At 45.8% G+C, this 16,622-nt stretch overlaps 1 protein-coding gene across 3 annotated transcripts in view; it reads right to left on the minus strand.

Annotated features, from left to right (window-relative positions):
* Positions 1–2,784: 2,784 nt before the first annotated feature.
* The window catches only part of BTBD19 (BTB domain containing 19), a 235,661-nt gene continuing 221,823 nt past the window's right edge, over positions 2,785–16,622 (minus strand). For all 3 annotated transcript variants that reach the window (XM_030206278.1, XM_030206276.1, XM_030206277.1), the window contains 3 exons: positions 16,103–16,234; positions 6,230–6,355; positions 2,785–3,558 (listed from right to left, as the gene is read on the minus strand). In XM_030206278.1, coding sequence (XP_030062138.1) covers positions 3,424–3,558; positions 6,230–6,355; positions 16,103–16,234 — 393 coding nt within the window. In that variant the 3' untranslated portion in view covers positions 2,785–3,423. The remainder of the gene's footprint in view (positions 3,559–6,229; positions 6,356–16,102; positions 16,235–16,622) is intronic.

Consider the following 16,622-nt stretch of genomic DNA (forward strand, 5'->3'; position numbering starts at 1 on the left):
TTTGTCCTTGTCAATTGATTTATATAGGGCGCTCGAGCCGCCCCATTAAGGTTTGTTTGAACAAACACAAGTCCAGAATTAAAAATAATGTTCTAACTGCCTCACTTGTCCAACATTGGTTGGACTTCCAGCATCAGCTTAGTAATATTAGATGGAGAGTTCGGGACAGTGTTCAGCTACGGTGGGAAGGAGGGAATGCTGAACAACTGTTAAACTATAAAGAGCAATGTTGGTTTTTCTTTACAAACGCTTCACCCTTCGAGCTTGAATTCAGAGACTGACTGGTGATCATTGATATGATTGGCCAAAATGGTTTGAGTGAATATCCAATCAGAATGTGAAATCTGACAGTCAGCTGGAAGTTATTTAAACATCAGTACTGCACTTAGATGCTGCGGCCATTTTTTTCATTCAAAGAGATTCCATGATGTATTATGCTGTGAGTTTATAGAAAATGAATGTATTTGCAGGGGGTGTTAGATTGAACTTAGTAATTGGTTATAAAGGTTACAATTATCTTTATTCTCTTTATAGTGAACCTCTTCCCTGAATTCGAAACCTGGCCATGTTGACGGAGGCTCTCTTTTGGTGAAAGAGCTGCCATTTAAGTGATATACAACATATACTAGAGTTTATCACTTGATCACAGAAAGCATCAGAAAGCATGGATAAAATAGCTGTATAAAGAAAAAGTTCTTACATATTGATATACTATTGAACATAAGAGCAAACACAATAGGAAAGAAAAGAAAAAGTTTTGTGGATCAATGACGATTTGCACCACACTGCTTTTGCAGAAAAAATGTTTTCTAATGGTGTGCGTTGCAGGATATTCTGACGATCCCCCTTAGAAAATTTAAAAACACTCAAAGCAATATGTAGCAAAGTATGAAATTAATTGGACATGGAATGTTTATTGCTTGATCTTCATCATTAAATTTGCACGTAATCAGTAATATATGGTGTTTGGGACAGTGTTATCAGGATATATGTTACGTATAGTCCTCACACGCAATAGTTGAAGGCGGTCTCTGGAACTGGATTACCAAAATAAGCCATGGCATGAAGAAACATTTTTACAGTGGCAAGCTAACACCAGTAATCCTAGACATGTCCAAATGCAGCTGCCTCCAGGGGTTGACATACATGCTGCATTCCAGCTCCTAAAGGAGTGATATTCTTCTTATTCAGTGACTGTACAGCAGATGAAAAGTCACAGGTAGATGTGAAGGCCTGATATTCAGAGCGATTTAAGATAGCAGGAGAGACTCTGGTCCGGTTAAATCACGGTGAGCCACTCAACCACCAATATTCAGCAGCACTAAACGGGCAGTGTCGCTGAATATCATCTCTGACCTCCCACGTTAAAAGTGGGCAAGTCAGGGGCAGTACAAGAGGCAGCACTAGAGAAGAGCTGGCGGTTATGCAAGTGCTGGAAATATTCAATGCCAGGCCCATACAGCGAAATACCATGCACAACCACAAGAGATTATGGCTGCCATTTTCTGATGGCAGCTGCAAGGGGTAGGAATGAGTGGGCCTCGCTGCTAACCCCATCACCCCCACTTGGACCATCAGGGAAACCCCTGGGACCACTAGGGTAAGTGGGGGTTGAGGGGCTGTTCTGTGGGGGAGGGGTTTCTCACTGGCTCAGGATTGGGGAAAGGGGAATGGGAAGGGAAGGAGGCGCCTGCTTCGGGGGACTTGGGGGCAAATAAAAAAAGTTATGCGAATCCCAGCCAATATTTAGCCGGGACCTACATACCTGTCTTATGTGGGCCCTGGCTGAATATCAGGCAGGACTTGCATAAATTCTGGTGGCCAGGACCCTTTCAGTTAGCCCTGGGTATGGCTCAGTATTGAATATCAGGGGTTAATCTAGCTGGTGATGGTCAGTGTTTAAAAAGACCGCTGACTGCTGCCAGCTTAATACTGGCTGACAAGTTTCCAAAGCAGTCATGTAGTCCACTTAGTGATGGCTCATTAAGACTGGAAAGTCCTTACTGTATATACACTGCAGGTCTAAGGGACTAGGGCCCAGATGCATGAAAGACATTGGTAATTCCCATTCCCTACCAATTCCATAGCGAATCGGTAGGGAACGGGAATGCATCAACGATAGGGAATGCAAATGAGCTACTCGTTGTAGCTCACTTGCATTCTCTAGTCCTTCGGTACCTGAGTCGGAGAATCGGGACGTCCCTTTATATTAGGCTCCTCTTCCTGGTCTCTTCAGCCAATCAAAGCGGGCTTAGCTGGCTGTTGTCAGCGAAACGCGCTCTGATTGGCTGAAGAGACCAGGAAGAGGAGCCTAATCTAAAGGGACGTCCCGATTCTCCGGCAACCAGGAAAATAGAAAAATTTCGCTGTTGGAGGGGTAAGTGGCGCGGCGAAGACTCAGAAGGGGGGAAAAAAACACGAGCGCCGGCAGAAAAAACTGCAAAAAAAAAAAAAAAAAGACGTCTCTCAGAAGCGCAGGGAGAGTACGTCCTTAAAGGACGCCCCTCACATGCGCTCCCTGCTTTTTTTTTTTTCTTTTACACCTTTTTTGGGGGCCCTTTTCCTTTCCGATTCCCTCACAGGAGCCCTAACAAGAGGTCAGACATCTCGTTAGGGTTCCTACGGTAAGGGAATCGGAAAAACGGTAGTGCATCTGATTATAATGGGCTGCAACGGTACTGCAGCTCATTATAATAGCTTTTCAATCATTTGCATTCCGTTTTCGTTGCCTGCTACCGTGGCAGGGAAAATGCCCTTAGTGCATGCCCGGGGTGAACTACTTGCGTTTTAAACTGGCTGGAACCAGTTTAAAACGCAAGTTGTGGGCTCGTTAGGTTTTGTGCATCTGGGCCTAGGAGTACTATTCAGGAAGTTTACCCTCACAATGCTCCACTGTAGCCCCTTCCACGACCTCCTCTTGGTTAAGCTTATTGCAGCTTATGATGGATGCAGTCTTTACTGTTCCTTTTGATGCACAGGGCTCCCGTATCATTGTCTTTCTTTCAGCAGCTGCTACTAAGCACATGGATCCCCCTCTTACCAATTACCAACACCCCCACTGATCACAAGATTTTCATCTCAAAGGCGTTGAGTCCAGGCTTTATCCAGATTAAACTTGTTGACCACTTGGTGCAGAATAAAACTCTCTCTTAATAGAACTGACATACTGATCTGCCTGTGTTAACAGGTGTACATATCATATTCATATATATACACTTTTCTGATATTTCAATAATAAAAGACCTAGTCTATTAATTGAAATATAAAGGTGGCATTTGCTGTGATTTATGCTTTGGTCGTCTGTCAGTGACTTTTTAAGATATTCAGTTCCCTGGAGGATGAGAGGCCCTCCCTTGCTTCAAGAAATGCAACATGACAGAGGGCCTGAGCACCAGCTGCTGACCTTTGACCCCCCTCTTCTCCTCACTTGTAGTGTGGGTCGAGATATCTGTGGTGGTCCCGTGGAAGGGTGCCCTTCCGTCTGCAGAACAGATGGTGCTGGACCCCACCTCCTTTCTTCAGAGCATGAAACTTCCAGGCCTCAGCAATCCTTTCCACCTGTGAAAAGAACCCAGAAGCTCTATGTAAAGATCTGCGTTCTGAACAGGCCTCCACAGCCATTCTCTAAAAAGGGGCAAATCTTGGTGCTTTTGCTATCTATGCTGTTCTTTATGTATTTATTCATGGAAGGAGGGGGCAGAAAAAACATTTAAAGAGGGCTGCACATACAGAAATATTTGCTCAAATCACATGACTAATGTTGCTCCACCTACCACACAAGAAAAATGCATTTTGGCTTCTAATCTCAGCCCCCACAGACAGTCCACTTCTAATCTCAGATTTTCATTTTATTCTCTGTGTGACTGCTTCAGTTCTAATCCAACTCTGGGCAGCTCCCGTTATCCCTGAATCCAGACATAGCTAGACATAGGTTGGCATGCATGTTCCTGATAGATGAAAGGTTCTATAGAAATCCAAATGTTATAAAGTGTGCAAAATGTACAGCCCTAAAGACACAGATAGGAGGAAAAGGAGAGGTAGATAAAGTCAGAGGATCCCCAACTCCAGATGTCTGCAAAAGAACGTAAAGCTACTGCAAATCTAGGCCCTGTGTGCAAAAGACAAAATTAGGATCTCTGAGAAAATCCCAAAAACCTCCAGCATAAATGCAAATGTGTCACAATCAAAAAGTGAGGCAGAGCATAGAATATACAGATGTTGGCCTCACAGTAAAGGGTTAATTTTCCACTCTTCTGAAAATGGACTAGGACTGAGCAGCTAAATTTAGATACCTACGTACTTAGGAAGCAATTCTACAGCTGAGCACTGTAGTTTAGGTGCTCACTTTACGAGGGCTATGACCTATTTTCTGATGGCACTTATGCATCAACGCTGTTACATTCAGGTACTAACATTCGCGTCAGTTCTACGGCTGGCGTAAATGTTAGCACCTAAATGCAACAGAATAGGTACATAATTTACAGTATTCTATACCAAAGGCATTAGAATAGGTGCCTTTGTACCACCAAAATGTTCCCTCCCTTGCCCTGCTCCCAAGCCTCACCCCAAGAGATGACAACGGTGACCCAAAAAGTGAGATTGAAGGCCAATGAATGTGGTACATTAGGGCAGGAGCATCGTGAACGCCTAATTCTCCATGTGACATGCCTCCAACTCATACGGTGTCCACTTTGGTAACATCGGCACAAGGGAAGCCAAGGGAAGGCTTCGGCTGCAGTGGCCGTACATAGCTTGCTATGGCCTTGCATTTGGGATATAGATTTGGTACTCATTGGCCTTCAATATCATTCTTTGGGATGGGCCACCCTTTGTATCTCTTGAGATGGGGCACCGGAACAGGGCAAGGGAGGGACATGTGGCAGGGCAGTGTTCAGGCTTTTTTCTTTCAAAACGTTATGAACCCTAAGGAGAAGATGATGGTCTCCTCTTTGCTCATCAGATAAGGACTTGTTGTAGACAGATGGAGATAGAGAAAATAAAGCAAGCAAAAAGAGATTTCCCAGCCTTGGTGTCCCAGAGGATGCTGGTGTAGCAGGACTCCAAGTGTACTACCTTCCTGTACAGTTGCAGGAGAAACATTTGGAATCCCTGCTCGGGAGAATGTTCCACAGATCTTTTCTGAGAATATGAACCAATAATATCTGTGTGTGAGCTTTTGGAAGGAAGTATAAAAACTAAGTACTGTATATACTCAACTGTAAGCTGAGATTTTTTATAGTTGGTTCAGCACACATTTCTGGTCTTCCTCCACAGCGATGGTACGTCTTTCTCTTCCCCCCTTCCCCGCAGTGATCAATGTTTCTTTTTACTGCTACTCAAGCAGTGCAGGGAGAGGTCCGATAAGTTTTCTTTAGTGCCTCTGTCATTCCCTTCCAGCACGTCTTTCTCTTCTCTCGCCCCACAGTGACTGGTGTTTCTCCTTACTGGTACTGCCTGCATGCTGCCTCTGATGCTACTGCTGACAGGGAAGTACAGTAGCTGGGCTGGTGCAGGGCCTTGAGCATCTGCTCATGTTCAAGGCCTGCTGGCTCCTGCTGGGATCGGACAGGCCTGGAGCATGCGTGGAAGCTTTAGGCTCCTTACTGGCCCAGCTTGCAGTCATGGTATTCTTTGTTCATATTTAAGAAACAGTTAAAAACATATTTGTTTCAAGACGCTTTTTTTAAAGAGCTAATTAATATAAGTGGCAGATGAATGAGCATCCTCATACAATTTAATGCAGATCAGTGAGTGAGCTTGCATTATTTAGTGCAGTTAAGTTTGTAATTTATATGTGATTTGTATAACTTATGTATGTTTTCCTAAGGAGAATCACAGGACCTAATCCTTGCCCCAAATAACTGAGCAGAGAAGGGCCATAGAGTAGCAGAAGAAAAAGAATAGCAAAACAGGCACCTTCAACAAGAGTTAGGAGAGTGAGAAAGCCCAATGCTGGAATCTGAGGTAGAAGAGACCTGCTCCAAGAAGACCTAGAACTGACAACCCAATTATGTTGTCTGATCATTTCTGAGTCCAACAGAATTCTGCTCAAATTCTCACGGGAAGTGTGCTGTGAGCAACAGGAGTGTAAAACTGGCCATACACACCACATTTTAATTATGTACCTGCCTCTGGGATGGGGGAGCACTCCATTGGTAGGACAGGATTTGAAGGTCACATGAAGGACAGAGATAGAGGAAGGGGAAAGGGGTAAGACTTGACTCCATACCGGAATAAATTGATCTTTTCTGTTCTCCTTCTCGAGGGTAGTGAGTTCATCTGGAGAAAGGAGAAAGAGACGTATCTCATCCACGACCTCTGCTGCAATCTGCAGAACTGGAGTGTCAAGAACTACCTGAAAGACAGAGGGCAAGGGGTAGGACAGGATTTGCCCCAGCCTGTCCCACTCCCTCACAGCTGACAGGGATCCTTCCACAGGCAGCAGAACTCTTCACAGCAAATTTAACAACTGAGCAAAGCAATAACCACAGAAAATCAAGCAAAATTGAGAATATTTTTGCTGCACTTACTCTTCCTGAAAAGTACTGAATAAATAATACACAAAGAGCAGAATTGGGGCTAAGTCCTAAATCTGGTGTTGTGAGAAATCGTCACACAGTAAGAGTGTAACATGGCAGGAGTCAGAAGATTAGGACCTCTTCACCTAGCCCCACTTACCCCCCCCCCCCCCACTTATTCTATAGCCAATATAGCCCCTTATTATTTCTTAGATCCCTGTCCTTCACACTTACAACCTGCTCTGTATCTGTCCCTGAAGATCTGGTATTCAACCTACACATTTCCTTAGATTTACACTGCCAGCATCACATCATGACTCCTTAGTTCTTGTGGAAAGTGCTGTGTCCTTGTTATACTTTACAGAAACCTGCTGTGTATCTGAATGTTTCCCCTCTCTCTTCCAGTGCATACAGTGTAAGTGGCTTGTTTAGTTTAAAAATCTTTACATGGTATGTATTCCTTAACTCTCTCCCAGATGCTTTGTCGATCAACCACTATTCTCAAATTAGGTTATCCCACAGCTAAGAAGATTTTTATTTGTTACATTTGTATCCCACATTTTCCCACCTTTTTGCAGGCTCAATGTGGCTTACATAGTACCGTAAACAGCGTTAGCCGATTCTGGTATGAACAAGGTGATGTTAAGGTACATGTATGGTAAAGACCTTTGGGGGGGGGGGGAGGGGGGGAACTTAGAGAGGGAGAAGAAGGATTAAGTTAATGCTAGAACGTTCTTTTCATTTTCAGAGTGCAAAAATATGGAATGACACCCTTTACAAACAAGACATATCCCTTCTTCTATTTTATTTCAAAAGACCTGTTCTCAAAATTGGTTAATTTATGGTTTTTATCTGTAACTTTTGGTTTTATGATTTGCTGTAACTTCTTTTCGTTTACGTAGGAGACTCCTTATATTGTAATCTGCCTTGAATTAATACAAAATAATCAGAATATAAATTGTAGAACAGAATATATCCTAAGCCTCTTTGCAGAGTTTGGGTTACAGACCCTGCTCCTTTCTCTGAACTGCCCCATTCTCTCAATATCCTTACCAGATTTTTCCTACAGAACCTCACTGAGATGGGGTCTCCCAGTGGCCTGAACATTTCATGGGCGATGCCTCTCCTGTTAGATTTCCCTGTGTGCTAACTTGCTGTTACAGGATACTAACATAAACTTGAATTGGCTCACCTACATTTATGGTGTCCATTTACATCAGGTGTAAATGGGCACTTATATACACCATGCAAAGTACTTAACTTCTAGTTTATTGCAAGGGGACGTAGATCTGGGCGGGGCATGGGTTGGTCAGAGGTGTGGTTAGAACTTGAACACACAGGTTCTAGAACCCTAGCATTTATCTTGCACACACGGCTGCTAGAACACTAGTATTTATCTTGAACACACAGGTTCTAGAACCCTAGCATTTATCTTGCACACACGGCTGCTAGAACACTAGTATTTATCTTGAACACACAGACACTAGAACGGAGAAATTAGACCTTACCTGCTAATTTGCTTTCCTTTAGTCCCTCCGGACCGGCCCAGGATTGGACTGATGGGTTGTGCACGCCTACCAGCAGGTGGAGACTGAGAAAAAAACTCTGACTCTAGAGAGCCAATGAGAGCCCTGGTCATGTGACCCTAGTCTCAGTATTTGAATAACCAAGCAGAAAGGAAAAGAAGGACCTATATTCTGTGCCCTGAGGAATTTAAGCAGCCAGGCAGCACGAGAGAAACCAACGTGCTTAAACTACAGCTTCGCCGTGACACTGGGCGCACCAACAACTCAGTTCAGAGCCGTGGCATGGCCAATTATGTACAGAAATGTGTATCCCATAAACTGTGCAAGTTGTATAATATTATGAACTGAATAACCAGAGAACTTGCAAAACATTTAATGTATTTCTTGTAGAACATAATGTATCTCCTTTAACTGTCTAACTAGCAGAACAGCTCTGTAGACGACAGTTGCATCTCTGTACACAGTAAAATTGAGAACCATAGAACACGGGAGGGACCTGGGCCGGTCCGGAGGGACTAAAGGAAAGCAAATTAGCAGGTAAGGTCTAATTTCTCCTTCCTTAGCATCCCTCCGGACCGGCCCAGGATTGGACTGATGGGACGTAACAAAGCAGTAGTCCTAAGGGAGGGACCCCAGCAAACCCGCTGTGAGTACGCGAGATGCAAAGACGGTCTCCTGACGACACTGTACATCTAGCCTGTAATGCCTAGAGAAAGAATGAAGTGACGACCAAGTCGCTGCCTTACAGATCTCCGCTGGAGGCACCAAGGAACACTCCGCCCACGAGGCTGCCTGCCCCCGGGTAGAATGAGCTTTAAGCGCTGCCGGAACTGGTCTGTCTGCCAAGAGATAAGCAGACGCTATCATTTCTTTGATCCACCGAGACAAAGTAGGCTTAGAAGCTGCCAGGCCCTTGCGGTGACCAGCAAATAGCAGAAAGAGGCGGTCCGATCGACGGAAGTCCTCCGTAACCGCAAGATACCGTTTAAGTACTCTCCTAACATCCAGAGTATGCAACTTTCGCTGCTCCTGCGTTCCGGAGGAGGATCCCAGAATAGGAAGAAAAACCGACTGGGACATATGAAACCGAGATAGTACCTTGGGCAAAAAGGAAGGAACCGGCCGAAGGACCACTCGCTCTTTAGAAAATTCCAGAAATGGAGATCTACAGGAAAAAGCTTGCAACTCTGAGACTCTTCTAGCTGACGCGATAGCCACCAAAAACACCGTCTTAAGCGTTAAATCCTTCAGAGAACATGTTTGTAAAGGCTCAAAAGGAGGCTTTGTCAGAGACGAAAGCACCAGATTAAGGTCCCAAGATGGAAAAACCGATCTGACCGGAGGACGAAGAAGGCAGACCCCCTTCAAAAAACGAGCCACCTCGGGAAGACTAGCCAAAGACTTACCCCTTATTTTACCTCTGAAACAGGACAGAGCTGCCGCCTGCACCTTCAGCGACGAAAGAGAGAGCCCCTTATCAAAACCTCGCTGTAAAAAGTCTAACATCTGAGGTACTGACGCCCGAAAAGGAACAATGTCAGCTTCTGCACACCAATCCTCAAAAATTCTCCACGTGCGAATATAGTTTAATGAAGTGGAACGGCGACGAGACTGCAGCATGGTAGAAATCACTGGCGTTGAAAATCCTCGCTTAGTTAAACGAGCTCGTTCAAGAGCCAAGCCGTAAGACAAAATCGAGCTGGATCTGGATGTAGAACTGGTCCTTGAACCAGCAACGCCTTGTGTGCCGGAAGACGAAGAGGAGACGCCACGGACAGACGCTGGAGATCCGCGTACCAGGGACGCCGAGGCCAGTCCGGTGCCACCAAAATGATCGGCCCCCCGTGGTCTTCGATCTTCTGAAGGAGACGACCTATTAGTGGCCATGGAGGAAACGCGTAAAGAAGGCCGGAGGGCCATTGCTGCAAGAGGGCGTCTACCCCTGCCGCCCTTACATCTTTTCGGCGACTGAAAAAGCGAGGAACTTTGGAGTTGAGCCTGGAGGCGAAGAGATCTAGTACTGGAAGACCCCAACGCTGTACTATCAACTGAAACGCCCGATCGCTCAGAGCCCATTCCCCGGGATCGAGAGTGTGACGACTGAGGAAGTCTGCTTGCACGTTGTCCACTCCTGCCACATGCGAGGCTGAGATGGCCGTGAGGTGAATCTCCGCCCACGCCAGGAGACTCTCCGCTTCCCGACACAGGAGACGGCACCTCGTACCTCCCTGGCGGTTGATGTAGGCTACTGCCGAGGCGTTGTCCGAAAGAACTCGCACAGCTGTGCCCTCCAGAAGAGAACCGAAGTGCAGCAGAGCTAACCGAATCGCCCTGGTCTCCAGAAAGTTGATGGATTGAACTGCTTCCAGCGGCGACCAGAGGCCCTGGGCCCACTTGTCCAGGCAATGAGCCCCCCAGCCTCGGAGACTGGCATCTGTTGTTAGAGGAATCCACCGCGGAGGCTCCAACGGCATCCCCACATTGAGATTCTGCATCCGTAGCCACCAAAACAGAGAGATTCGCTCCCGGAGCCGCAAAGGCAGTCTCACCAGAAGGGAATCTGTTTGAGCAGACCACCGGGTCAGAAGAGACCACTGAAGAGATCTCATGTGAGCTCTGGCCCAGGGAACTACTTCTATCGAGGCAGCCATGGAACCGAGAACCTGAAGATAGTCTCGAGCACACGGTACTTTCAGATGCATCAAATTCAGAACTTGAGACCGGAGCTTTAGGATTCTGCCCTGCGGAAGAAAAACTCGACCCCTCGCAGTATCGAAGGTGACCCCCAAATACTCTAGAGACTGAGAGGGAACCAAACGGCTCTTGGCAATGTTCACCACCCAACCTAGGGACTGCAGGAACGATACTACTCGCTCCGTGACCTGACAACTTTCCTGATAAGACTTTGCCCTTATCAACCAGTCGTCCAGGTAGGGATGAACCAGAATCCCTTCCTTCCTGAGAGCCGCTGCCACCACGACCATCACTTTGGTAAATGTGCGCGGCGCCGTCGCCAGGCCGAAAGGCAGAGCGCGAAACTGATAATGCCGGCCTAGAATTGCAAAACGCAAAAACTTGTGGTGAGCAGGACGAATGGGAATATGCAAATAGGCTTCTGTCAGATCCAAAGCTGTTAAATACTCTCCCTTGCGCACTGCTACTATGACTGACCGAAGGGTCTCCATCCTGAAACTGGTGACCTTGAGAGCGCGATTGACAGCTTTGAGGTCGAGAATAGGACGATGGGAGTCCTCCTTTTTGGGCACCACAAAGTAAATGGAATACCGACCTTGCTTGTACTCGGCAGGAGGAACTGGATAAATCGCCTGAAGATCTAAGAGCCTCTGTAGAGTCTCCCGAACCGCACGCGCTTTGAGTGGAGAGCGACAGGGAGACTCCAGAAAGGCGTCTGAAATAGGCCTTGCAAATTCTAAGGCATATCCGTCTCGAACCACCTCCAAGACCCACTGATCTGATGTAATGTGGGCCCACCTCTGATAAAACTGAGAAAGCCGAGCTCCGACAGGTACCAGAGAAGGGGCCCTCGCACCTTCATTGGGAAGTACGCGCAGGGGAGCGAAAATTGCCGCTTGAGAATCTGCCTCCTCTGCGGTAACCTCGAAAGGACTGGTTCCTGGTAAAGAAACGCGATCTCTGAGGCTGAGAAGCTTTATCAGGCTGAAATCTACGGAAAGACCTTAGCCTACCACGTCCAAACAAGGCACCCCGACTGGATAGGCGAGGCCGATCTTCAGGGAGACGAGGCACCTTAGAGTCTCCTAGGGAGTGAACCAATTTGTCCAAATCCTCTCCAAACAAAAATGACCCCCTAAAGGGAAATTTACTCAACTTAGATTTGGAGGCCGCATCTGCCGACCAACCTTTCAACCAAAGAGAGCGGCGAGCTGCAACTCCCAGGGCCAAAGATTTAGAAGAAGCCCTCAACAGGTCATATAGGGCATCGGCTAAAAAAGCAGAGCCCGTTTCAATCTTTGCCACCTCGACATCTATAGCTGCAAGATCATCCGAAGATCTATCCAAGACTCTCTCGGCCCAACGAAAGCAGGCCCTGGCCACTAAAGATCCGCAAATGGCCGCCTGCACTGCCAGAGAGGAAACCTCAAAATTATGCTTCAAAAGAGAGTCCAAACGCCTGTCTTGAGTATCTTTAAGCGCCGTTCCTCCATCTACTGGGACTGTGTTGCGTTTAGTAACCGCAGAGACCACAGCATCAACCACTGGCAGCTTAAGAAGTGCTTTATCAGCTTCGGGCACTGGATATAAACGAGACATGGATCTAGTAGGCCGAAAAGCAGCATCCGGGACCTCCCACTGCGCTTTAATGACATCCCAAATGTCCTCATGCATAGGAAAGGTCTTGCTGGAAGCCCTAGAGCCCTTAACCAACAAATCAACCTTACGGACTTGTGAAGCTGGAGGCTGATCATCAAAATTTAAAGTAGTAGCCACCATAACAATAAGATCCTGTAAATCTTCCTTATGAAACACTCTAGCCACCGAGGGATCTTCCCCCTGGCCCAAAGGAACAGAGTCAGGATCTAAAGAGGAAGGATCCTCCCAAGCCAGCTCATTAAGTGCCGGTCCTAAGTCTTCCTCTTCCTCCAAAAAAGGCATGTCTGAAGTATGCTCTGGTACCAGATCTGAAGGAAACTCACATGTCCTAGGCTTAGCTGCAGTAGGAACCAAACTGCCCATAGCCCGTGACAGCCCCGCTGTAGTCCCTGCCAGCCCCGCTGCTGGCCCCTCTCGCTGCATCAGGAAGGCCTGGTACATCTGAATAACAAACTCAGGGGGAAAACCTCCTCCCTGAGTGGCTGTCGAATGTGCCAGGACCTCCGTATTTAAATCTCCCAAAATCGCGGAGTTTAAAGGGCCAGACGCGGCACCCGACGTTGAAGGAGCAGGAGACAAAATGGCCGCCGTTCGCGGCCCTTTTGCCGCGGGCGCTTCTAAGCCAGAGATCTCCGAAGTAGGAGCGAGGGAGCGCGACGGCGAAATCGGAACCCCCGACGGAACCGAAGGCAAAACCGGCGGAGGAAGAGAAACGGCGGGCATGTCAAGCGCTGTACAAAATTTACAGGCGCCGGAGGCATTAACCCCCCGACGCTGACAGACTGCACATCTTTTCAACTTCTCCGCCATCGCGGCAACAAGCGAGCACTCGCGAGAAAGCGGCAACGCGGTTCGCGCCTTTTTAAAACGCCTATTTAGCAGCTAAAAACCCAAGGGCTGACAGGAGCAATAAAGCACTAAAAGGGTACTTGCTTGCCTTCGTTCGCTTCCCCTATCTCAAAGCTCTTTTTTTTTTTTTTTTTTTTCAAAACAGGTGCTGAAACCCACAGAGTTGAAAACACAGAGCTGCCTGACAGAGCTGCCTGCTCGTTAAGTCAGCGGGGAACAGATAGCTTACTCAGCTGTTTCAGTTCTTTTTTTTTTTTTTTTTTTTTAAATACTGGCTGCCTCTCCCAAAGGCAATACTCCTTTACAATGAAAGGGTAGCCCTTCCCTTAGTTATTAATAAAGCTGTGTGGGGATACACCAGAAGGGAGATGGGGAGGAAATAGGGGGGAGGGACTCGGGGCACCCGAGTTTAACACCCCAGAGGCTGAACACTAAGGCACTTAGTATCAGGAATGACCTCAATAAAATTCCTGGGCACAGAAGAACCAATAAAGAAAATATCTACAAATACCAAAAAGAGAGACTAATAGGCTCACGTCCTACCTGCTGGGAGACTGAGAAAATACTGGGACTAGGGTCACATGACCAGGGCTCTCATTGGCTCTCTAGAGTCAGAGTTTTTTTCTCAGTCTCCACCTGCTGGTAGGCGTGCACAACCCATCAGTCCAATCCTGGGCCGGTCCGGAGGGATGCTAAGGAAACTAGCATTTATCTTGCACACACGGCTGCTAGAACACTAGTATTTATCTTGAACACACAGACACTAGAACACTAGCATTTATCTTGCACACACGGCTGCTAGAACACTAGTATTTATCTTGCATACACAGGTTCTAGAACACTAGCATTTATCTTGCACACACGGCTGCTAGAACACTAGTATTTATCTTGAATACACAGGTTCTAGAACACTAACATTTATCTTGCATACACAGACACTAGAACACTAGCATTTATCTTGCACACACGGCTGCTAGAACACTAGTATTTATCTTGAACACACAGGTTCTAGAACCCTAGCATTTATCTTGCATACACAGACACTAGAACACTAGCATTTATCTTGCACACATGGCTGCTAGAACACTAGTATTTATCTTGCATACACAGGTTCTAGAACCCTAGCATTTATCTTGCACACATGGCTGCTAGAACACTAGTATTTATCTTGAATACACAGGTTCTAGAACACTAACATTTATCTTGCATACACAGACACTAGAACACTAGCATTTATCTTGCACACATGGCTGCTAGAACACTAGTATTTATCTTGAACACACAGGTTCTAGAACCCTAGCATTTATCTTGCATACACAGACACTAGAACCCTAGCATTTATCTTGCACACACGGCTGCTAGAACACTAGTATTTATCTTGAATACACAGGTTCTAGAACACTAACATTTATGCTCATAACTGCCTAAATTTATGCATCTCCCTCTACAAAATGAGGAAAACCAGGACAATACTAAACCTCCAAAATCTAACACCCTCAATCGGCTCAACAAAAGATTATGGTCAAGAAAACATCAAAAGCAGCACTAATATCTAACATTATCAATAATGAATCTAGAACCCAATCTAAACATAGCCTACGATTATCCACAAAACCAGCCAAAAGAGTCTCTGTACTATGGTATTATTGGAAACTCAGCTGATACTCAGCCAAAGCCTTAATGCATGTATTGAAGCTGAGCTAACTGATATGCATGAAAACATTAATACAAGCTTAGTAAATGAGGCCCTCAGATTGAAAGCTTTCTTCAGGAGGAAGTAGCTTGTGTACTTGACTGCAACTCGCCCTAGCTTTGGAAAAGTAATAAATATGTGTTTCGGTTTAGCTCTGAACCTTCCTCAGGACTGAGTGTAATACTAAGATTCTGTATGATGTCAGACTGAAAGGCTCATTTGATTAACGATGCGTGCTTGACTTTTTCTGCTTTCATCAAAAGGAGCTACCTGAATATATGATTAGGGGAGGTAGTTACCAACATGCATTAGGGAAATAAAGCATAATATCTGCCACTTAAATGTGCATTACACGGCAAAACTGTTTGTTATTTAACTGCAATGCACATTAGTGTAAGTCTCCGCACGCTGCATAATAGTGAGATGTAAAAGCTTTATACTGAACTCTGCAAGCAGTGTTATTTGCAGAAAAATAATACCAGCTCAGAACTGGTGTTAGTTTTTCTGTCCAGGAACACTGGGTGACTAATGCATGTCTCGATGTGCTTGGGCACCATCTTAAAGGGTCTGGAGCAGTAAAGACAACCCCTCCCCCTATATTCCATCCCCTCCATAGTTTCCTGGGCCTACCTCAGTCAATCCCTTGTGGTCTAGGAGATCCCCAAATAGTGCCACCAACCCCTACCTGTAATCTTGTGGTACTACCACTAGGGGGTCAAGATGCTATATAAGAGCAATATAGCATCTTGACCCCCTAGCAGTAGTACTGCAAGGCCTCCACTAGGGGTCACTGGCACCATTTTGAACCCAGCACCAGTAGAAGCAGGAGTGATTGAGCATTGTGCACCTGTCTCCTTCACCATTATTCTAAACATTAATAGGCATGTAATTGTTAGCACCTATTTTACAGAATTACCCCCAATGTGATTTTACCTGTAAATAGTATTTCATTATGTTTATACTCTGCTTCAAATCAACTGTTCATAAAAGTGGGCTAGAAGTGAAAAATTACATGAAAATTAAGAGAGGTCCAGACTTTATGCTGGGCTGAAAAGAGATAGGACAAGCCCAAGGTTAGCCACACTGTGTTAGGACCAACACAGCTAGTGACAAGAGGATTGGCCTGCAAGGTTGTCATGTCATGTTCATCCCTCAGCACTCACTGAATTGACATGTGCCCATTCTCGGACAGCACGGATCAGTTCCACTTCATCAGCTGTCAGCCGATCACTCTGCAGCATGCATAGCAGGGCTGGTGCAGACATCTCCCTGAAACTCCTGCTTCTGATCACCTCCTATGACAAAGAAATGTGTACAAAGCATGGCTCAATGACTTGTTCCTCTTACTGTAAATCAATGGCATAGCACTTCTTTCCACTGAGGAGAGGTGAATATCAATATCAATTTAATCTATTTACACATCTATACTGACTTTCCAACCATAGCTCATGGTAATGTACAATAATAAATATAAAATCACAACAATGTAAACACCATGAAAAATTCAAGTGAAAACAATTCTAAAAACATAGATTAGTAAAATCTAAACTCTCCTAACATTGCACGCCACATAGAGCCTGCCTTGGTGGGAATATGTGGGATATAAATGTTCACAATAAATAAACACTGAAAGTGTTACATCAAACAAAACCCAAATACTCACAGTTAACGGGAATCCTTAAA

The sequence above is a fragment of the Microcaecilia unicolor genome, chromosome 6 (genome assembly GCF_901765095.1).
Source record: "Microcaecilia unicolor chromosome 6, aMicUni1.1, whole genome shotgun sequence".
NCBI classification, from domain to species: Eukaryota; Metazoa; Chordata; class Amphibia; order Gymnophiona; family Siphonopidae; genus Microcaecilia; species Microcaecilia unicolor.